At 35.0% G+C, this 23,486-nt stretch overlaps 1 protein-coding gene across 6 annotated transcripts in view; it reads left to right on the top strand.

The window, feature by feature from the left end:
• LOC106656492 (putative mediator of RNA polymerase II transcription subunit 26) overlaps nucleotides 1-23,486 on the top strand; it is a 197,211-nt gene that overhangs the window by 169,619 nt on the left and 4,106 nt on the right. For 3 of the 6 annotated variants that reach the window (XM_023462919.1, XM_023462922.1, XM_023462923.1), the window contains exons 5-15: nucleotides 6,157-6,229; nucleotides 6,923-6,963; nucleotides 8,174-8,332; nucleotides 8,620-9,735; nucleotides 9,821-9,936; nucleotides 10,032-10,192; nucleotides 10,402-10,667; nucleotides 14,845-15,103; nucleotides 17,006-17,200; nucleotides 18,204-18,266; nucleotides 18,580-18,848. In XM_023462919.1, the coding sequence (XP_023318687.1) occupies nucleotides 6,157-6,229; nucleotides 6,923-6,963; nucleotides 8,174-8,332; nucleotides 8,620-9,735; nucleotides 9,821-9,936; nucleotides 10,032-10,192; nucleotides 10,402-10,667; nucleotides 14,845-15,103; nucleotides 17,006-17,200; nucleotides 18,204-18,266; nucleotides 18,580-18,848 (2,718 nt within the window). The remainder of the gene's footprint in view (nucleotides 1-6,156; nucleotides 6,230-6,922; nucleotides 6,964-8,173; nucleotides 8,333-8,619; nucleotides 9,736-9,820; nucleotides 9,937-10,031; nucleotides 10,193-10,401; nucleotides 10,668-14,844; nucleotides 15,104-17,005; nucleotides 17,201-18,203; nucleotides 18,267-18,579; nucleotides 18,849-23,486) is intronic. The other 3 variants (XM_014377531.2, XM_023462921.1, XM_023462920.1) reach the window with 3 other exon arrangements.

Here is a 23,486-nt window from a genome sequence, read left to right as displayed (position 1 = left end):
TATTTAAACTTGCCCGATAAACAAAAAAGATTAAGTACACATTCAAAATTCAATTAAGCAGTAAAATATTTTACATTTTGTTTTACATATTCTCAATTAGCATATTCGGGAAATATGCATGCATAAAATCTTGATTTTAAAAATGTAGGTCTAAAATTCTTAAAAATTTACATGGGAATTTCATAAAAAATATTTGTGAAATTAAGAGATAAAGGCTACTTCGGAATAGGCCTTTTTTCATTTGAAAAACAAACAAAAATCATTGGAGTACAGATGAATGTAGAAGATACAATCAGACAAGCAAATTATATTTCAATCAGTAGCTGCAAAATATTCAAATCAAAAATTCATATCATTTTGAAAATATTCTGAATAAAATAATTTGAAATCGGTATCTTTAAATGAATACTTTTAAAGAATACGTTTAAAAAATTCAGCTTAGCATCACATTTTTAATAAAATTCATCGTACCTAGCTTTGCATATGCTTAATACATTAAAGCTTACGAGCTTTTCACCAATACTACCACAGTTGGTCAACATTTAGATATTGTATTGCATACATCTAGCTATCTCAGCTATTATTGCGCGAAATAAGATCGGTTCGAAGCGAATTTATCAGCCGTTGTGTAAGGCACGCAGCTTGATATCTCATCAGTACATGGATCGTTCGTTCATTTGCCGTTCTGCGGCGACAGGTGGAATTTGAGTGCATTCCCGGGATCTTAATGCGGTAGCGTACGCCTACTGTGTGACACTCAATGTGGCAGAAAGGGAAAGATATTTAGGGTTCTTGATATCGCGCGTCATATACGTTTACGAATAAACGTAAGCCACAGCTGTCAGCGTGGTTAGAAACGTGACTAGCCTACCGAAAGCGTCCTCGAGCTACCTTATTCCTCTGATACGCATCTTCTCAGTCTCTCATTATCTCTTAAAAATTATTTTCTTCTTTTTTGGCTCAGAATGACATTTTGAATACGTTGAACTGAAAAATTATTTTCAGCCCTTATAAAAAACCTATGGTCTTTATAATATTAATTTCAAAGTGACAAGTTAGATGAGTAGTAGCACGAGGAAATAAATTTAGTCTCAGGTGTTCATTGAATTACCATTGCAATTAATGTTTGATCAATTGATTCCTATCAAAAAAATAATTGTTACAAACGCAAGGTGAAAATGCTGTCCTACCGAAAATACATATACATCTCTTCGCATATGAGTATCCTTTATGCAGTACAGCTTGATGGCATGATTCTATATCCTCGCCTCTGCATACATAATACTATATATTCTCTCTCGCCCTTTTTCGTAGCGTGACCCTCGCTCACTCGCATCACGCTGTATTTCTTGATGGAAGCGTGTTGACACGCCATAAAACTGCTATCGGTAAATTCAGTAGTCACCGCGCGCGAAAAAGACTTTAGCTATTGCCCACATGCGCATATACCATTTGACGGTTCGTGGTGCTAATAAAAAAATAAACTGTACAGCCACAACTTGATTTTACGTCGTCTTGGCTGTTTCCTTGTAATGTATAAAAAAGCCGTTTTGCACATGACTAACTCATTATGACCCTTCTCGACTGCTAAGCGTCTGTTTGACCTTTATTGCGGAACGTGTCATTTGTACTTAATTCACTTACTATTATGAGTTCTTTTGATTCTGTTTATTAATTGCTTCAATACGTTATTTGTATCAGAGCATGGTATATCTTCTTTTATTTTTGCCATAGCTGTTCAGCGGCCGTCGCTTGATCAACTACCTGTTATTTTAGCCGACGTCTATATGAGCTATTAACGTGACCATTTCTTTCAATATTCATGTGTAATTTATCTGCAGAAAATAAATTAATAAATGAATTAATTAAACAATCGAGTGCAATGTTTATGTAAGCAGGTATACACGTAATCGAAGCAAGATTCACGCACGTGAAATTGCTACAAAATAACGCGATTATACACCAAGTTTCACCCTTAAAGGCAAGTGGGCAACGCCAGCAGTGGCAACCCCCGTAGGCCATACTACACGGACGATGATATCCCCTCTCTCTCTCTCTCTCTCTCTCTCTCTTTCTTTCACGATCACTCGGACCCTCTGATTCTTTTTTCTTTATACGCAGTTACTCACAGTGCTGAGTAGGAGTGTTCGAAAAAGATCTGGTACTCGTTACAAATCTATTCACGAGACGTATATCCCGGAAAGAGAAACGCGTACAGCAACGACAGAAATTCAGTTCAAGACCTGAATAGTACTAGTTTATAGATCCAAGTCACCGCTACTTGTTAATTAATTGGTACGCCAAGCGAGCGTGTTGCTTCTATTCGGCCTATATGCACGACTCATAAGTCTACGTATGTGTACGCATCATTCCATCTTTTACGCATAATTAGAGATTTATACAAGAATATACAAGACTGTTCTTTTTTCTCCCTGTTACAAGAGCCAACTTTAATTCTGATGATTTCTCTCTTACTATTCGTTTATGCTTGTTTACCTTGTTCTTATCGAGAAATGTATACATGAATGTGAACAAGAATGCTAATTCGATCGTGGTTTTGTTCTACACCAACAAGTTTATGTATTCGATGCGCTATTTTTTAAATTAATAGTATTTCTATCCGATTTACTCTATAATGAGAGCATACTTAAAAAAACATAAACTTCTAGGGACAGCACTTTTTGCGAGGTATGAGCCGTTGCCGACTCTGCCGTCGGCTTGGTGCAAGAGATAAGAGCTTGAGGAAATTGTTCATGAAAACATTTTTAAAAATATTTACTTTTCAGTTCTTTTGCTTGAACTTTCTTGTTCTTCAGACTGAATTAACCTTATCTTCTATGCAATTCAATACATTTTCCTATTTTTCGTGTTCGAAACAATTCAACAGTTCGTGACTGTTTTGATAATTCCTGCAGATCTTGGTTTGAAAGGTCCTTCGTAAACCATCAAACTCTCGTCTATCTCGTTTTCTTATTTCTTATAGTGTTCATTTCCTCTTCCAATTAAAATATTTAAGGGGAGTCATACACCAATTCACTCTTCTTTGGCATTTTTGTGATATAAATCACAGTTTAATTTCATTCTACATTTTCAACATAAAATTGACATCTTTGAGTCTTAAAAATTGTGAAAAAAAATTACAGAATAGACGTTTGCATCTAAAATTAGCTCATTTTTGTTATTTTAGCCTTTCGGCACTCTGCGCAAAGTTCAGATCAGAGTTTTTCAGGTTGGGTGCGACACTCGCTCCATGATTCAAAATTTTCCATTGAGAGGTCATATTCGTTGTTTTGATTGGCTTGATGAAGTTCGTACGAATATGATTTTTCAGTACAACTTAGAAAACTGTCCACCACCTTGTGTTAGCTCCTTGTTTTGCAAAAAAAATAAATCCAAATCCGTTGCCTAAAGTAATAATGATTTTTCTTTTTACATTATTAGGCTATAAAAATTAAAAAAAAAATTTTTTAAAGCAGGTACTATAATTCAAGTGCCTCAGTTGAAAGTATTTTGTCCAGTTAAATACGTAGAAACAACTGAATATATTGTAATAAGACTACAGACCTTCAACACTTAGCATTTCAGTTTTTAGTTACACACTAACACTATAGAATTCGAAGTCATCGGATCAATATATTCAGTTCTATTCTAAAAGAATTACTTCTTTCATTCAACTTTTTTTATTTCAAGTACAATTAAATAAAAATGATCAATAATATTTCATCGTTAATAACTAATTGATTGTATACTTGATTGTAAACACAAGTAGTTAATGTAGATCTTATGCTTAGCTTGAAATTGTTATCGTGACCGATGGTCTCATGAAAAAAAAGAAATCTCATAGAACTAAATTGATTTTAAGATAACATGGAAACTCGCGTTAACTTTTATTTTGTCAAATCCTTAGTTATCCTAATTTTAAGTATTTAACTTGACAACGTACTTTCAAGATTGGGTATTGAAAAAGGATTCTATGCCTGTTTTTCAAAATGGTAAATTAGGTAACTAATAATTATAATCTCAAAGAGTCATAAAAAATCTCGTTTCGTTTACGAAACGTTAAAAGATATCACTTCTGTATATGCTCCGTTGTAAACGACTTTTGTTCTAGCTTATAGTATAATATACTATTTTTACAACTTTTACACTTGCTACTGTAAACAGAAACATTGAAAAAATGTAACCCAATGTTCGCTTTTGCAAAAATTTTCGAAATTGCGTTTACGTCATAGCGTTTCGTAGAGTTGTTTTGAGTTAGAAGTGTTTAAGAAAAGAAAGCCGGGTTAAACATCTGTGAAAAGTGTAGGGAACAGGCGTCGACAGTTTTTTAAAGTTTAAAAATGTGGTCCTTTAAAAAGAGATAAATCGGTCAAGCATAAAATATATTTCACACTCTGTTCTGAGAGTAAAAATAATCTTAACAGTATATTTTCTTTCGTATTTTTGTCTGCAAAATCGAATACCGTAGTTAGTTTAGTTCTACAATTTCTTTTTCATCAAAAAAATGGACTTTTTCGATTTTTTGTGCGTTAGAAACAAAAAATCGTCTTTTCAGCGATTAAAAATGAACAGAAAAAATCTAAAGAATTTTATGACACTCTCGAAATTCAGGATTTTTTGTGATAAATCCAACGCGTATATTATTATTTTATATTTTAAAATTATTTTCATACACAAAAAAGGACTTTATCGATCGTCAGTTTATATAAAAAATCGAAAAATCGATGTGTATTTTCGTTTCTTCATGAAAATAGCTGAGTATAATCACCCAAAAAATTACATTAAACTTTGTAGCTTAATTTGAGAAGATATTTGCTTGTATCTTGAGATTTTTTTTCAGAAATCAAAAAAAAACGCGGCTCAATTTCTAGTAAACATAACTTGCACGAATTTCATCTCATCATTTTTTGATTCATACACATAGGTATACCTATGGCCGATTCTCTGTGGGGTCGAGTTGCCAAATAGTATATTTTGTAACAAGTGCGCGAAGCAGTTGACTCATCCAGGAGTTGTTTTCACCCGATCGTAGCGAGGGTGCAAAGACTCCTGGGTGAGTCAACTTCCTCGCGGACTAGTTGCAAACGATATTTTTTAACTCTGCTTGCGAGAAACTAGGGTTTTCTGACGCTTTAAGGTTAGAAAACCCGTGTTTCGCGCACGCAGTGTTAAAAAAAAATTGTATAGCACTGCGAGGCATAAGTTTACATTCATGGCACGCTTTTCTGTGGCATAAGTCGCACATTCTGGTACCGCAAAGTGATCTTAGCGCACGAGCGTATGCGAGTGTGATGCGAACGCAGCGGCGCCAGAAAGTGCGACTCATATGGCTCGGAAAAGGAGGTATAACTGTGAACTTAGCACAGTGCTATAAAATGTCGTACGATACTTGTGCCATAGGGACACTTTTCAGCCCAGCTATTAGGACCCTAAACTATGCCGTGCCAAAAAGTGTTACTTATTATGTCAAGTGTTATTATGGCACTTATATCGTAAATTACTATTTATAGCAAATATGACAATCATGTTGTTTCTGATGTCAGATTAGTCACAAATATTTTTTAGAAAAATTGGGGCCTTCTATGACACTTTTTCACAGGCCTAAAGTTGGCCATTTTAGCGTTTTTTCGAAATTCATGAAAAATTGCATATATTTAAATAATTCAAAGATCAGTGATTCAAAAGTAAAAAGGGCTACGAGGTTTTTTGTTGGAAATTGTCCAAATTTGAAAAATGAATTTTAAAAAAACGCTAAAATGGCTAACTCTAGGCCTGTGAAAAAGTGTCATAGAAGGCCCCAATTTTTTTAAAATTTTTTTGGGACAAATCTGACATGGAAAACAACAAGTTTTTCATTTTTGCAGAAAAAATTTTTTTTTTGCCATTAGACTTCACAAAGAACTGGCCTGTACATATTTATAAATAATTTAATAGTTTCTATATCTTTTCGTGCTATTAAATAGTTATTTTATAAATGAAAAATTATGGAAAATATAAATCATATGAAAATTTTATTGTAAAACAGTTTTTATGAAATATTGTTCTCGGTATTTTTAATTATTAAAAAATAAATGGATAAATGAATAAAAATATATATTGCTACAAAATATATAATAAACAAATAATAATAAATTGATATTATTTTATTTATTTCAGAAGGAAACAAGTGCCCAACTCCTGGTTGCACCGGACAGGGTCACGTGACTGGACTTTATTCTCACCACCGCAGGTGAGTTATAGACATAACGGTATTTGATAGGATAATTTAATACGATCCCGATGCAATGCTAAACAAACTTCTTTTGTAGATATTTCAAAAATATTCTTCAAGCATAATAGTACTTTATGCAATAGTATGACGAAAAATGTCTTTTTTCGTACATTTTTTAGTGGGCAAAAAGCGTTTTTGGACACTTGTGTGCGGTAAAATGCCCCATTTTGGACACGGGTGTGTGGTAAAACGCCTCATTTAAATGAACGTATTTTTCGCCTTCTTATTGCATAAAATTTTGTATGCAATACGTGCCCAGCTTTTTGCGCACAGTGTGCGGAAAAAACACACACTCGTGCCCAAAAACCCCTTTTAGGCACTTGTTACATAAAATACTATTATGATACTAGTGTCATAAGTAACACTTTCTATGATTCGCTACGCTTGTCCAATATGAACTGCGTGGTGCCAGAGAGTGCGACTTATGAATCGCAAACGGGGGCATGAATGTGAATTTATGCTACGCAGTGCTATAAAGAACTGAAACACTATTGTTATTTTTTGAAAATTTTTGAAATCTTCAATTGAATGATACATTTTTAAAATATAAAAGTTGAATTATAAAGGTGCAAACTTTCAATCTTTTTAATAACCTGCAATTAAACTACATCAAAAACAATCATTTGACAATTCATATTTTTATTTTAACAGTTTATCGGGATGCCCACGCAAAGATAAGCTAACACCTGAACGTAAGTATCATATTTTTTGAATAATTTCTTTAAATTAGTGTTGTAGGTAAATATATAGTGCATATTGTTGAATTAAAGTGGAAAGACTTATCGTTTTTAAAATTGGGGAGAACAGAAAACTTCACGAAAAATTTTTTCTGCTTTGAATTTTTTGATTTCTCTCCAATTGAATTAAAAATTGCACTTTTGCCTGTGTTTGTGCGATAACATTAATTTGTTTTGTGTTCATTTTTACTTTTATTTTTGCTTTTCGTTAACAGGGTAGAGAGCTCTATTTACAGCATTTACTTTACGTTACTTCCTTTTTTTAAGTAGTTTCAATTAGTAGCGAAAAATCGCAACATTTGTATATTATTGAAACCTTTTTGGAGAACTCGAGACCCCAAGACACCTGTGAAGATAATTGCTGTATTCCATAAAAATCTCACAACAGAATCAGTGGAAATCTCTTTAAATTTGAGTATAATGAAGTATTATACTTAAAAACTTTATTGCATCATTATTTTTATGTATGGTTATTTTAAAAACTAATATAATTATTAAGTTGGATTCCATGGAAATCAATGAAGATGAGCAACTAATCACAGTTATAAACATCATTGAATTAAGTTTTATAGAATAAATACAAAATGATTCAAATAATAAATATTAAGTTCATGATACGAAAGAATATAATTGTATATTCTTTTACTTGAACAATATGACAAATATATTTTCATTTAATTTGAAATGAACTTTTAATTGCGTTATGAATTGAAACTCAAAAACCTCATGATAATTTTGATAAGAAATTTTATTTATTAATTATTATTACTTTTTTATTAAGTTTTGTTCTCTCTACCCGTTGAGTATAACCTTGTTAATGTACCTCTTTTCGTACAAATGTATACCAAACATTGTCCAAAATGCATTTTCAAATTGTGATTAGATTTCTCTGAAATTTTTGTACTTTTCTTTTGTTTTTAAGTTTCTCCAGTCTCCAATCTCACTTTTTAAGAAAGCAATTTTCATTCTGTGTCCCTAAAATACCATCAACATTTGTTCTCTATTATACTCAAATCGTAAAAGAGATTTGTTTTGAAAATTTCAATTAGTGATAAGACGTGAGAAATCTTTAATCGATAAAAGTAATCAATGAGTTATTAATCGAGTCACATTTTCAATAATCATATAAATGTACACGCAAACATACGTGTCTGGGTTCTCGCAGTTCTGGCGATGCATGAGACTATTTTGAAATGTCCAACTCCTGGCTGCAACGGTCGAGGCCATGTCAGTTCGAATCGAAATACTCACAGGAGTTTATCTGGATGCCCCATTGCCGCAGCCAATAAACAAGCTGCTCGCGAGGCAAGACACAGAGTCCAAGGTAAGGATTTCGTGATGATAAAATGAAACATTCTATGCCCCGTAAAAGGTAAAGAAAATGCTTCAGTTATTTACGTTATTTTGATAAAGTCAAACATTTTTTGCAATATTCTTCTTTTGCCATTAAAATCTTTATTTGCTTGGAGTGCGATTTATTCATAGTTAATTCGACGTAATCTAAAAAAAAGTTAAATTGTAATGAAAATTTATACTTGTAACTATAATGCCAATCATCAAAATTTATTCCACAAATTGACTTTAAAAATGTAAAATTTTATTATTTATTAGTAACAGGGCTAGGTCCAGAGTATATCAGCGTGAATCTTCTAGCCAATTCGATCGATGGGAAAATTTATTCACAATACGCCACGTCAACGCAGCTGCAAGATACAAAGTCCATCGTTTCTTCGCCAACTTATGACTATTACTCCTCGACCAAAAATTCTAGCTTGAACTTGAAGCCAACGAAAACTCCTGAAGATAATAACACGTTACGTAATAGCAACAACAACAACAAAAGCATTGTCATTAAATCCGAAAGTAACTGCTGTAATCCGTCGGGTATTCAAGCTCGGCAAAGCGCGCCACAAGACCCATTGCTGGTTCCAAAAAGCGAAGATCCCAGCAGCTGTCGAGTAGGTCAGAACTCCCCAGCGCCACCGCCTCCACCAAGGCCAGCTTACGACTCGTATCTGAACAGCCAAGACTCGAACTCTTCGTCACTATCGTCGATGGAAGCGATGAGCGCTTCGAGAAACGGTGGCTCGTTGGGTGTGACGATGCACCACTCGAACCAACAGCCGCAACACCCGTCAGCCCATCACGGCCTCCCCATGCAGCCCGCGGTAACATATCCGATGTCAAGCATGGCCACCGGCGGCGTAGACGACTCGCGCATGAGTCACCAAATGGCTCAGCGCTCTTCTTACGAGTCGTCGATGATGGCCGCGGCGGTGGCCGCCGCAGCGTCGAACGGCACCGATGACATTTACGCTCAGCACCAACGTTCCGCTGCTGAGCACGCCCGCGTCGGTGCTTACATGCAGCACCCGGGCACGGCCAATATCGCTCGACCAGTGGTCACCTACTCGAACGAGATCACCGCTGCGCGAGGCTACGATAACACGGCCAACACGGCCAATCACCGACCTTACGATCCTGGCACCGCGACGGCTTACGACCGTTACGATTCGCAAGCATGCGCGCCCCTGCAACCGCAACCCCAGCAACAGCAACAACAGCTGCACGCGGTCAGGTCTGCTAACATGTATTATTTGGGACAGGCAGGTATGACAACAGAAGAGCAGGAAAGGGCGTATCACCAGGAGGCTGCCGTTGTGGCTCAACAGCACCAGATGGCCATGGCAGCAGCGAGTGTGGCCAGCATGATGAAGTCCGAAGATGGTTAGTCATTTGCATAAGTCACCTTTTGGTCCTCAGTGCCAGTGCCAATAATGCCAATTAATGAAATTTTTAAATCTTATTGCAGCGAAATGCGTGACGACGACTCAAGTACTAATGCAAAAGCCAAACGGACCGTCAACATCGCCTGGGGGATCAGTCATGGATTTATCTACGTCAAGCGTTACCTCGACTAGTCCCCAAGTCAGTTAATTTTAAAGATAATTCTACCTTCTATAATCAAAGTACTCTCATTGAATTACTAATTTGAATCAACGCATTGTTTTATGTATAATCAGGTACCACCCTACGGATCAAATAGTCTCAGCCCACAATACGGAGGTGGGCAAACAGTCGGTGGTAGTCCTCAAGCAGCAGCTAGCCCTCACCTCACGGCAAGCCCCCAAGTACCTAGTCCCCAAGGTCAGACTCTCGACCTCAGCGTAAATAGACTGCATAGGTGAGCTGATCATTCTTAACCTTCAACGAGCAAAACAAAATTATGCCATCTACTCTTATTCACTCTTCATTTGACTCTAAGTTTATCGAACATATTGATTTTTTTTATTGTATTCATCTAACATTGTTCGAGATATTTTGAATTCAATGACCTATTTTGGTAAAAATTATAATTCAAATAAAATTGAAACAATGCAAATGAGCTTGCAGTGGTGCACCCAGTCCTCAGTACTCAACGGCACATGGTGATGGCGTTCAAGTTTCTGTAGGGCCAGGATTCACAGCGCCAAGACCTATTGAAGAGCAGACGGAACCTGTTGACTTTTCTACGGCAAATGAGCCAGTAAATTTCAGTGGTGGTATCAGGCCAGTACCTGGATTCCCGCCTCCGGGGGTTCATGCTGCAGCTTACAGCAGGGAAAGCACACCGGACAGTGGTGCTTCGCATTACATGGATGCATACAGAGATCCCACGGGTAAATTGATAAATGTTCACTTTAAAATTAAACAACATAAGAAAAATCCATCTCATCATCGTTCAATTTGATGCAGCTTTTTATTTTTTCTGTCAGAATGTACAACTCGTACAAGTGCAACAGTTTCCAAAAATTGCGCACTGGTGGTCGAAACAAGTAAATTTTTTTCTAGGCATGTTTTTATTGCATTTCACACACGGGCTAAAAATCTCAAATACAAAGAAATGATGGAAAGGTAGCTCACATTTACGAGCTTGCGAATGAGGCAAAATACTGTAGTAAGCCAATGATGCAAAGCTACATGGTGCATATAAACGCGCAGTCAGTATAGTTTCATTGCTGTTCTGTCGACACGCAATAGCGGGAGAGAATTTTTTCATAGTATAAATTTGCACGTGACATGTTCCAGTCGAAATGAATACATTGTCGTGGCAGTAGCGTGCCATTACATTGCGAAGGCGCGCACTCGTACGTAGTCCAATATGTATAGGATATAAACGTATTGGAGTGTACTGGTCTGCACGTGTAACGCTTAACGAAAGCTCCGGTGCTGTAAACGCAAAAAAGTATATTCTTTGGTATATGTATACACATACGATACATAACATCACTGCGAGAAAAATAGAAATAGAGAGCGAGAGAGAGGTACAGAGAGAAAGAGAGAGAGAGAGAGAGCGAGATATAGAGAGCAAAAGAGTGCAGGTATAAAAGAACAAAAAGATCGTGGCATGTACAGGCAGTGGTGAGCAGAGCCTCCCCCGAGGCACGAGACATCATACTAGCACACCAGCACTACAATTGCCGAAATAAAAATGCGCCACACATCGGCTTTTTCTCATTCTCATTTTGTCTCGATTCACGCATACACAAATGCCCAAAGTCTGTGCTTACAAACGTAGTATATACATCTATGTATATTGCAAAGACAACGACAACGTCAGTTGCGACTACTACGCAGTAGAGCTACGACTGCCCCGAAACCATTGTTAATTATCAATATTTCGCGTATGCACGCGCCCACGTGCAAAAGTTTAGCGACGAGACTCCCGTTTGCCCAGTGAAAGACAGACAGAGAAAGAGAGAGAGAGACTGAGTGTGACGCGGGGGAGTAGTTATTGAAATTGAAACATACGCGTACCCATACATGCAGAGTTCGCTTGTATGCATCATGTGTGTATGTGTGCACGCGTATAGATAGGTGGATGTGGATGAATACGAGTATAGGTGAGCAGCGACTGGTGGCACGATATTAGCCGGTAACTCCAAGAGCGTGTGTATTTTTCGGTATGTGCTTGCGCCGGCGATAATATTGGGTAGGTTGGAGCTTTTACAAACCTAAATATATATATGGGTAAGGTTCAGAATTTTTGAAATAAACCTGCGCTCGTATGTCACCGATCTTGACGCGCTTTTGGTATGTTACAGTACATGGTAAAAAGGTCCCAAAACCAAAATTTTAGACCTCCCTCCCCCCTCCTACCCCCCTCCACCCCTATAAACGTCCATTTTCTATCTATATTTTTTCTGAAGGCCTGAAGCAATTAAAAAATCTGAAAAAATTCACAAAAATATTTTTCAATAAACTGAACAACCTTGAGTTTTTTCAGATTTTTTGAGTGCTTCAGGCCTTCAGAAAAAATCATTGAAAATTTTGAAAATTCATGTACGGTGTTACGATGCAATACAAAGCCCGATCTTTTTTTTCACTCATTTATGGCATGAAAATACATAACCTCAAATTTTTTCAGATTTTTTCAGATTTTTTCAGAGAGGACTCTGACGTCTAGAGCCGAAAAACCCCATTTTTTAACGAAAATATTTTTTTTAGGACGATACGAAGCCTTGAAAAATCTGGAAAAAATTTTTTCTCGTTTTCTTTATCGAAATACATTACCTTGAATTTTTTCAAATTTTTAAATTGAAGGCGATAGCATCTATGGCTGAAAACCGCTTTTTTTATGAAAAACGGTTCCTGGAACCCAGAGGTTCCGGTAAAAAAATTTGAAAAAATTTTTATCGAATTCCTTGTAAAATTTTAATAAATTTTGACCGTCGCAAAATTACGATTGGAGCTTCCTGGCTCATTCTAGAGCATAACAAAGATTCGAGCGAAATTCTGAAGACATTCATCACAGTTACATTATTTTTCAAATTTCTTTTGAAAAAATTTAACATAAATTATCGCAAAGGACACTTTGACGGTCGTTTAATCTTTTTATCATGTCGATTTCAGCTAAACGAGAGATTTTACGCACTTTAAATGACACCTTCAAAACAGGGGGCAAAAATTATCGTGGAGAGCTCAATTTTGGTTAATTACTCGTTGAAAAGAGTCGTTTGCGATGGTGCATGTTAAATTTTGATAAACTCATTGCTGTAGTCCATGGCCACATTTAACAATTAATTTTTTTCATTAACTTTAAGTATTGCGTTCCAATACTTGTAACTCGCTATTGAATCGAAACCATTCATAATATGTATGGATTTAAATAAGACGAAATTTCCAAGATGTAAAAAAAAAAGATTTTCCCGATACAATGAACGTAGACCAAGATAGAAGCATTTGAAAATTTACAAAATTTCGATGACATTTTTTGTTGCGATAATTTTTTTGAGTAGTGTATTTTTATATAATAAGTATGTAGCCAATTTTTGTGGATATGCTTTTCAATGAACCCGATACGTAAGTTACTATGACATGACCGATTTTCAGAGAATCGACTATAGGTTTGATTTTGGCTAAAATGGTGTTCTTCGAGTTCCATAAAAAACTAAATTTGGGGCGAATGAGAGTGATTTTTAGTTAAACAATTAACTTACAAAATAACACAGCAAACACGGTTAAGTTAAAGAAGCCTTTACAAAATTTCGACATTTGAGATATAATGATACGGCAATGACCCAAATTTACACTAATGTTGAATAGGCTCAATAAAAGTGGTTGAAATTAAAAGTTAACATTTTTAAACTTTATCCATTGATACAGCATTTTTAAACAAAGTAGACCTGGAGAATGCAAACCGAGAAGAAACTTCAATACGTAAATTATACCAAAAAGGTTTGCAGAAAGGAACATATCTCGGTAAAAAATGAACGGTTTAGAGTTCTAAAAATGCTATGGAAAGAGAAAAAAAATTTCACAAAAATGAAACAAAAATCTTTACTATTTGAAGTCTTTCTTTTATCTGTTTATTTATTTATCTCTTAATAAAAATTTGAACTCACAACCTGATAGAGGGATAAGGGATCCCTCGTTATACGCAGAGGTTACGTTCCGAAAAAATGCCGCGTATAGCGAAACCCGCGTATAACGAGGGAAAAAGCGGATGATCACGTTAAAAGTGCTTTTTATTAAATATATTAATATAAAAATTTAATCCTCTTCTAATTTATTTGGAATTTTCAATTTTTCAACTAAATTCGTAACTTTTCTTTTTTTAATTTTGGAAATTTTTCAAGTTTTCGGAGCCATACAAGGTCACGGGAAAAATTTTTGAACCGTCTTGAACCGCGTATAAGGTGAATTTACCCGCGTATAACGAGACATCGTCGCATTTGGTAATCCGCGTATAAGGGTAAACCGCGTATACAGAAGCCGCATATAACGAGGGATGTCTGTATTACACCGAAAAAAAATTTTAGAGATAATTATAAAAAGGGGACAGCTGGATCAGAAAAGATATTTTGCTGCCACAGCAAAATTATTGGGCTATATTTCAATGCTAAATTTTACTAAATTTCGTTGCATCCGCAAAATATATTTTTCTGATCTAATCCAGCTGTCCACTTATAATGGAATTGTCTCTAAAATTGTTTTTCAGCGTAGTTTATTCATTTGTCCTGTAGTTAATAGCCATAAAATTATTGTGAAAAATTAGCAAAATAATATTATCTCATATTTCAACAAAAATTAATATCATAATGTATAAAATAGTTGCAAATAATATTAAATTATTTAATTACAGTAACCTTTATCGTTCACATTAACTCGAAAGCTTCTCAATTCATAATTTTCGGGCAGTTTTGTAAAATCATAATTAGGGAGCTATAATTTTATTATTCGTTTGATACCATAGAGAATTAGCTATTCGTCATTTATTATCTCAAAAAAATAAATAAGAGTTAGTTTGCTGAGATAAATAATTTAAAAAAAAATTTTTTTAATTTTTATCTTTAGCTGGTTACGGGCCTATGAGTCCACATCCAGGATATGGAATGTCTAGCGTTCAAGCGGAATATCCGGGCAACACGTACACGCCGTATCCCACAGCTGGTTATCAATGTGGTGGAACTTATCCTGGTGGTCCTGTAACCTCGAGTTATCAAATTCCGGCTGGCTACTCACCTGCACCGTGTTACAGTATGCCACCACCGCAACATACAATTGGACCTCTCGATAAAAGTGCTGGAAAAGATGACAGGTACGCCGAAGAACTGTAAGGATATTTTTTACTTATCAATATTTAATTATAGTCAAAATAACCTTTAATGAAACCAAAACAGGCAATAGATATCACTTCAACATTTTATTTCAACGTTTTGAAAAAATTTAGTAATATTAAAAAAATGTGTTGTTATAGAAAATATACAAGATAAATATATTGATAAGATTTTTCTAAAAGAATTTTCTCATGCCAAGTAGCTCGTTTTAAAAAATATAAAATTATTTCAATGGCAAAAATCAATGGGCAAATTTTAGCGGGCTTATCGGATATCTTGAGATTCTATAACATAATCTCATCATTTGTATAAGAATGGAAAAACTGGTGTGTTCTGTCGAACAATGTTTCTTTGAAAAAATCATGAATTCAAAAAAAATAATTATGTTTTTTTTGTATCATTTTTACGATATTAGGTGACTCAATATATTAAAAAAAAAGAAGGACACAGAGAGGAATCGAAAAGTGTGTGGATATCCAAGTTCCTAACGTAACTTTTTCAACAAACTTTCGCAATCACAGTACTTTATAAAATAGTATTCACTCTTTCACGATATGATAAAAAAAGACAACACAGAGGAAAAGAAAAAAAGCGAGTAAGCGAGAAGTCAACAAAGTAGCTGACATGAAATAGCAAAGCCCGAGAGGAAAAAACACTGGTCGTCCACTTGATGATCGCTCGCAATCTCAAATATATAATACTTTTAAAACGCCGTTTTCTGTGTGGTTGTAGCTGGGGCTATGCACATATCATAATAATATACAACATATCTTTCTAAAGCTCCTACACCTTCTTTACTAGCGAAAATGTGTAGATGCTTCTGGGGGAGGCTAGCTCGTACGTGATTGTACGTACTTAAGGCCCCGCAGAAGCTCGAGCAATATCGCGGCCGCTCAAGTACCATCGAGACTCTCTTTTTCTCTCTTCCTCTCCCTCTATCTCATTCTTTCATATAGTTTTTTTATGATCTCGGTGAGAGTGCGTGCCTCAGAGCAGAATCCCCTCATGTTTCCTAGTAGTTACGGAGTCTTACTACTAATACTTCTAGTTCATTATGCTAGGTAGAAATGTCTGTGAAACGTAAATGTATGAAAATCCCGACGAAATGAAAGTCTACAAAATCGATTTCAACCATTGCTACATAATAATTTAGCATGAATTTGATCCTCGCATTTATTAAATTGAATCGAGTTTGGAAAATTAGAAGAAATCATCTAACAGAAGTGTCAATAATTCAATGAAAAATTTTAAGCAATTATTAAAAGTTTTGAAAAATCAATTAAAATTTTCTTGGCATTGAGAAAATATATATATTATTATACTTTTATTCAATAGAGCTGTTCAAAATTGGGCCAAAAGACAAATTTACTATTAATTAATGAATTTTGTCAAAATTAAAACTTTGAATAATATTGAATGGCTTCTAAACTAAAATTAGTTACAACATATTATATGTTTACGTAAGCCATTAAGTTGGATTTTTTATCATTCATTCCATGAAAAAAAATTTAAATTACATCAGATTACTGTTTTTTGACATTACTTTAAAAAGAAATATTGATGATAGTGAGAATACCATTTATCGTCGCCCCAGCACAGGAAGGAATCTCTATAAACTCGAGAGGCAAAAAGGTACCTTAGTCCTGTCCTTTAAACATAGGGCTGAGGCACTTATCTCTAAATTTATTAAGATACCTTCTGGCGCTGGGGTGACGTTATAATGATCTTTAAAAATAATTTTAAAAATTATGCGTCCCTCCTGATTAATGTATACAAGATATAGTGAGTCATTCCCCGTACATCAGTATTATTATGCAAATTATAATGCTATAAGCAACTATCGACGGAAACTTGGAGATATGCGGATACATGAAGAAGTTTTATTCAATTTTTTACAGTCTTTCCGGTTGTCCGCGATCCGATCGTTCCCAAATCCAAGCACATTCACAAGAGCTGAAATGTCCAACTCCAGGCTGTGACGGCTCGGGGCACGTAACTGGCAACTATTCGTCCCATCGAAGCCTATCAGGCTGCCCTAGAGCCAATAAGCCCAAGAGCAAACCACGAGATGGTCAGGATTCCGAACCATTGAGGTCAGTATTTTGCATATGACATGTATAATAATACGCAGCCCATAAAATTTATCATCCGTGGCCGGTGGTATACGACATACTCTTACGACCGGTTGTAAAGCTTTAAACGCGAGGAGGTGTGAGTTAGCTCTTTTTTGACTGCGTTATGGCCTTACACGACAGAGCGATTTCTTTGATCGCTCGTTAAGCGACTTCAAACTAGTAATATTTCCTTTGATGGCTCTTGTAAATACAACGAGTTTGACAAGCCCGAGCGAGCAAGTAGAGGGTATAAATGTTTAATGCTCACGCGATACAACTAAGCTATTATACAGGCTACACAGACTGCACTTTTCAAGTGGTCAAAGCGAAAAATATTCTCGGGTTTCAAGAATGAAAATGCACGTGATCGTGGATAATTTTACCAATTATAAAAGTAAACTTGATTGCAGGCATCTATTTATCCAAGCACACTACGAATCTCCATTGCTTGATGTATCCATCAAAAACTTTGTTAGGAACAGAAAGTGCTGTGACATCAATACGCTCACTAGAGTAAACACACACACACACACACACACACACACACACACACACACACACACACACACACAAACATACACATTTGTGAGCTGCAACTAAAACTTTATGTATACGAGTGGTGCGAAGATTAATTGAAATCAGCATATATACCTATAAGAGATATTACGTGCCTGAATACTCCCTCAATCGTGAGGCACATACAAGCCCGTGCGCATGCCAGCACGTTCCTTTAATATGCGTATGAACCGATGCTTTGGTACTCGCTTATAGGGTGTAAAGCTCTGTAATGCAAAGCCGACTTGTCGATTCCAATACGAAGACGCTGACTGGCATTGCGCGTGCGGTTTCCGCTCATTTCACTCGCTAACTATCTTTCGCTGCTATCTACTGCTGCTGATATATTGAAATATACTCGCATTTTTTAATGCTCATTTCAACTTTTAATTTCCTGCTGCGGGGATAATTTTGATGCCATTCACAGATGTCCTATTCCTGGATGTGACGGTTCTGGTCACGCTACAGGCAAATTTTTGTCGCATCGCAGGTAAAATACAGCGTTTTGAATTCGCAATACTTGCATATTTTTTTCGTTAAAAATTTATCAATATTGATGCGTGCAAGTTTTTTTTAGTTATAACTTTTAACGAATAGTTTTTCATATTCATTACTTATTCAAGCTTTGCAATATTTTTTTTCTCATTTAGATGCATCCCCTCTTTTACACTCATTCCTTACTCTATTGATAGCCTTTGGCGTGTGCAAAAGCATTTAATGTATAAATTATGAATGCCGAGTCACAAGTAGCAGCAACAGTCGGAGCTAACGTAATAGTAACGAATACGAAACGATGATTACAGCGCTTCTGGCTGCCCCATAGCAAATCGCAACAAGATGAGGGTCCTCGAGTCCGGTGGCACTGTGGAGCAGCATAAAGCCGCAGTGGCTGCGGCTACTGCCATGAAATTTGAAGGTGTCAATTGCCCAACGCCAGGTTGTGATGGCATAGGTCACATCAATGGATCTTTTTCCACGCATAGATCACTCTCCGGTTGCCCGATTGCGGGTCACTCAGTCAAGAAACCCAAATTTGAAGATATGTCGGCCATGTATAGTAAGGGCATTACAGGTAAACAAAACTATATTTTTTTCTACATGCCCATTATTTATCGAAGGGTTTGTATTTGCACGAAATTATAACGCCTCATTAAAATAAGATAAAAAAAATTGGTAAAAATGTTTTGAATATCTTATGTGAATGCAAAGACCTTTGTTGAATGCAAAAGTATTCTAGAATAGTAGCAAAAAATAAGATCAGTGATGAATAATACGTTCGAAAAAGTTTCCATAGGTTTTCATCATCACTCCCTTTTTTGTAAAAAATATTCACATTTGATTGAAAACTTATTTATAATTGAAAATTATCGTTTTTCTCTCATTCGGCTTTGCAATTAGAGGAAATGTAAATGATATGATTGATCTCGTATTTGACTTTGAACTCAATTACAACTACGATCTTCTTTTGACTTTCACGCAATATGATGTGCTGTCATACCAATTAATATTTACTTTATTCCACCCTCATCCATATATATTATACGTACATCTTACACATACCTATTAAATCTCAGCTCTATCATTTTTTTGTTTGATTAAAACTTTTAAAAATGTTAGATTATAAATGTAATGTAGTTATTAAGGCATATTAATCACTTTCAAACCCATCGAGACTCTATCTAACTTACAATGGCATTATAACTAAATTAAATATACGTCAAGCGTGATATGCCAACAAAATATCAATGCATAAATAAATAAATGAATAAATAAATAAATAAAACGTAGTATCTACCCTTGAAGAGAACACTATAAAATGAAGAATCTCAAAATTTCAGCACCCTAGATCCATTGTTCACACAACCTCAAATTATTGAAAAATTGTTATTAAAATATTTTTTAATGGACACCCCATAACAATGGGATATCATTTAGGAAATGAAAATTCAGCACTGAGCTTCTACAAATCTATGAGAAATGTACTTAGAGAGGTTCAAATTTCGAAAATTGGGATTGATTAATGTATTTTTTTTAAATATATCATTGGTTTTAATTAAATTTTTTTAAATATTACGTTTTATGTGGAACATCCCATGTATATAAGCAAATATAGGCATAATAAGACGTTTCAGTTATTTTTGGATCAAAATTGGAACATGAATGCAATTTTTTTTACTCATTGGAAGGGATGAAAAGTATGATAAATAGTAAAAGTTTAAGAGTCAGGAATCAAAATTTTGCTCTGACAATTCCCCTGGGCGTATTTTTGGCCATTGTTTAACAAACTTTCCTTTATTTTACTCTTAATTTTGATTAGCTGCCAGGAAGTCATTTTTTGACTAAACCGGATTCGCGAGCCACGAATCTCTTCGTTTTGAGTGTATTTTTCGCGGGGTTAATGCGGCGAGGGCCTAAGATGGTCTTAGAAACGTCTGCACGAGGTAGTGATTAGGCATTTTTTTAAACATTTTTAAATGGTTAGAGTGAAAAAAACTTAATTGTCAGTGTCCGCAAAAGAATAACCTTTCACACTATTACAACACGATTTTAAAAAATAGGTGTTTTTCGCTCCACCCTAACGGGTATCCTACACCGCGATTTCTAGTTATAAATGTCAATTTTTCAAAATTTTTGCTCGTTATATCCAGTTCAAAAATCGAAACCATTAGTTAAAAGTCGCGATTGAATGAACTACAAACGCGAATATGGAGGGATAGCCACATTTACAAAACTGCGAATAAGCTCAGTCTGCGAATACGGTAACCGCGGAATACGGAGGGATACCTGTACTTATGCAGCATTTGACGCCAACTCTCCTACTGCTGCACTGCGTGGCATTATTTAGTCGAATCGGCCAATTTGTAACTCGCTGTAAAAATATCTAAATGCATCAAGAAGAAAAAAGTAACGCATCATTTCGATGGGAAATATTTTCAACTTTCCAATGACAAGATCAGATTTCCCGAAATGTTTTATTTTTTCCGAGAAAATCGCCGAAAAATTCTTAAAGTCGATATTCTCAAAAACTTAAGATAAGATTTTACGATTTTTTTAAATAGTCTAGATCAAAAGGGCAGGAAATTTCCGATTGCAATAGCGAATTTTCCGAGAGGGGTTTTATGATTTTAGAGAGATATAGCAAAAAAAGAAGATAAAGCGTGGTTTTTTCGTGGTTGTTGCATGTCAAGTCGGTGCAGCGCGCGCGAGAACCACGTTTTTTCTTCTTTCTCTCTATATCTCGATAAAATCTAAGAGGACTTCACTGAAAAATGTCTATATAAATGGGAAATTTCTTGATCTTTCGATGTAAAATATTTAACAAATCTTAAAAATGAAGTTTTTGAGATGACCGAATTTTAAGTATTCTCGGAGATTTTCCTAGAAAAAATTAAAAGTTTCGGAAAATCTGATCTTGTCATTGGAAAGTTAAAAAAATATCCCATCGAAGTGAAGCGTTTTTTCCCCAAGATACATTTAGGTACTTTTACAGCGAGTTACATATTAACCGATTTTACTAATAATGTCGCGCGTTACGGCACTTGGAGAGTTGACGTGAAATGCCACTTATACGGAATCTTCGATTAATTCTAAATATTTGTTTTCCATAAAATTATTCTTAATATTGATTCTTATTGGGCGAAAAATTGTTAAAGAATAAATTTACATAATGACGTATTCCACGCTCGACCAGACAGTGCGCTCGCTCGGGGCATTCTTTAATGTATCGCAACTGTTCTAACAAAAAAGTGCCGAAAATTCGTCGATCACGGAAGGGACACTTTATTTTACTATTGCGATTTTCGTGTGCTATTATTTCGTGTGTATAGTGAAGCTGCAATTAAGATTCGAATATTATACGGGTAAGAATCGAGTACCTTGGTTCTAAAAGATGACCCTCATATAATTAGGGAGGTCAAAATGACTGTCTAGCACGTTTACTGGCCCTATATTTGGAATGATGTAAAATTTCACATAATTTAAGGACACATTTTTTACTTATGTACAATTGTTTTGAGATGACGAGTGATGCAAAAAAACTTTATTTAGGATGTATAGAATAGGGCCCATCTACCATAATATTGCTGGATATTTGTAAAACTGTGTTTAATGCGTGAAAACAATCGATTCTGAGTTCAGGATAGGTCACGGAGGGGACATTTTGTATGTTTATCCGACTGACAAATCAATGTGACCTTTATTGATGGAAATTTTATAGTTGCAGAAGGTAGAATTCGGTAAAATGAAAGGTTCTACCGTCTTAGTTTTCATTTTTTAAAAGTTTTCGAATAGCTACAATAACAAGATATCTCATATCACGCTTTTGAAATAATGCACCATATACACATTGCATAAAGTATTATTAATTTTCTACGCGATGAACTCTGACTTTCTAACCGTAAAGCGCCATAAAAATCTTGTTTGCGGAAGAAATGTGAAAAAAACATCGTATGCACCGGGTCATACACGATGCAAATGACTTCTCAGAAGTCTTTTTATTTTATCAACTCGAACGGCTCTGAGTATTTCATCTGCATCGTTGCGTAATAAACAAAATTAAAATTATGGTAATAGCACTATAACTTAATAGTAACTGTGTAACATTGCAAACATATTATATGCCAATTTCAATTGGGAGTTTGAGCTCGGCTCGACATTTAAAAACAACTGTTTAGTATACTGTCACGATTGCAAAGTTTTCACTGCTTGATGTTCAAAATTGAAACTACTTTATTTTTTCTCAGTGTAATAATCACAAATTCACAGTACCGTTACTTTCAAATTTAGTCATAAACCTCAAAATTTTAAAATTAAATCATTTTCAAAACTTCATAATTTTAAATTCACTGAAATGGTGAGGGCAATGCTGAAATCTGTACGTTGCACGCCTTTGTAAATGGGGAAAAGGTATATTATACCGAAAAACATGTCCCAGAAAATTGTCCCAATTAAATAATTCAATCAAATTATTTTTTTAATTTTTTGCCGTATAAATGTAAACATATTGGATCATTTTTCAATTGAATTGTACAGACATTTTAGTACAATTTAAGTTATTTATTTACAACACAACGCTCACTTTTAAACTAAGTAATAGGTCAACTGTAATGATGAATGAGTGATTATAAATTGAAATAAACACGATATTACGGTTCACAAATTGGTCAAGTTTTGCAGATTGAGTCATATACTCATGGATCTGAATCAGAATTTTTTAAATAAACTTGATCGCAGGGTCCTCGGATTTTCCTAAATTTTTAAAAGAGTGTGATGTGTCAAAAAATCTTGGAAAATTTAAGGTTGTTCGAATTGTTACACCACCAGAAATCAAGCATCCACATAATTCTGGTAGTACATTATTGTATTAAGATCCATAACTCTAGCTCTCGATGCCTTTTGACGAATCCTAAAACTGACCAAAAATTCAGAAACATCCGTAGACCCTGTACGAAGGTTCATTAAAAATATTTTGAATCTGACCTACAAACGTATATGAAGCCAACCCAAAAAGTGTACTGTAATATTCTAAACTTTTACACTGTTTAATTTTAAAAGAAATTTTTTTTTAATTGATTACGTTGTGAAAACCAAAGTCAAATATATAAAGAGAATTAAAAAATATTTAGCTTATAAGAGCAAAACATCACCAATGGTAAAGCCATTTTTAAAACATATAAATAGAAAAACGATATTTGTTCAAATCAAATTGATA

The sequence above is a fragment of the Trichogramma pretiosum genome, unplaced genomic scaffold (genome assembly GCF_000599845.2).
Source record: "Trichogramma pretiosum strain Unisexual culture from Peru unplaced genomic scaffold, Tpre_2.0 scaffold92, whole genome shotgun sequence".
In the NCBI taxonomy this organism is placed as follows: domain Eukaryota; kingdom Metazoa; phylum Arthropoda; class Insecta; order Hymenoptera; family Trichogrammatidae; genus Trichogramma; species Trichogramma pretiosum.
This window is presented reverse-complemented; position numbering and strand designations above follow the sequence as displayed.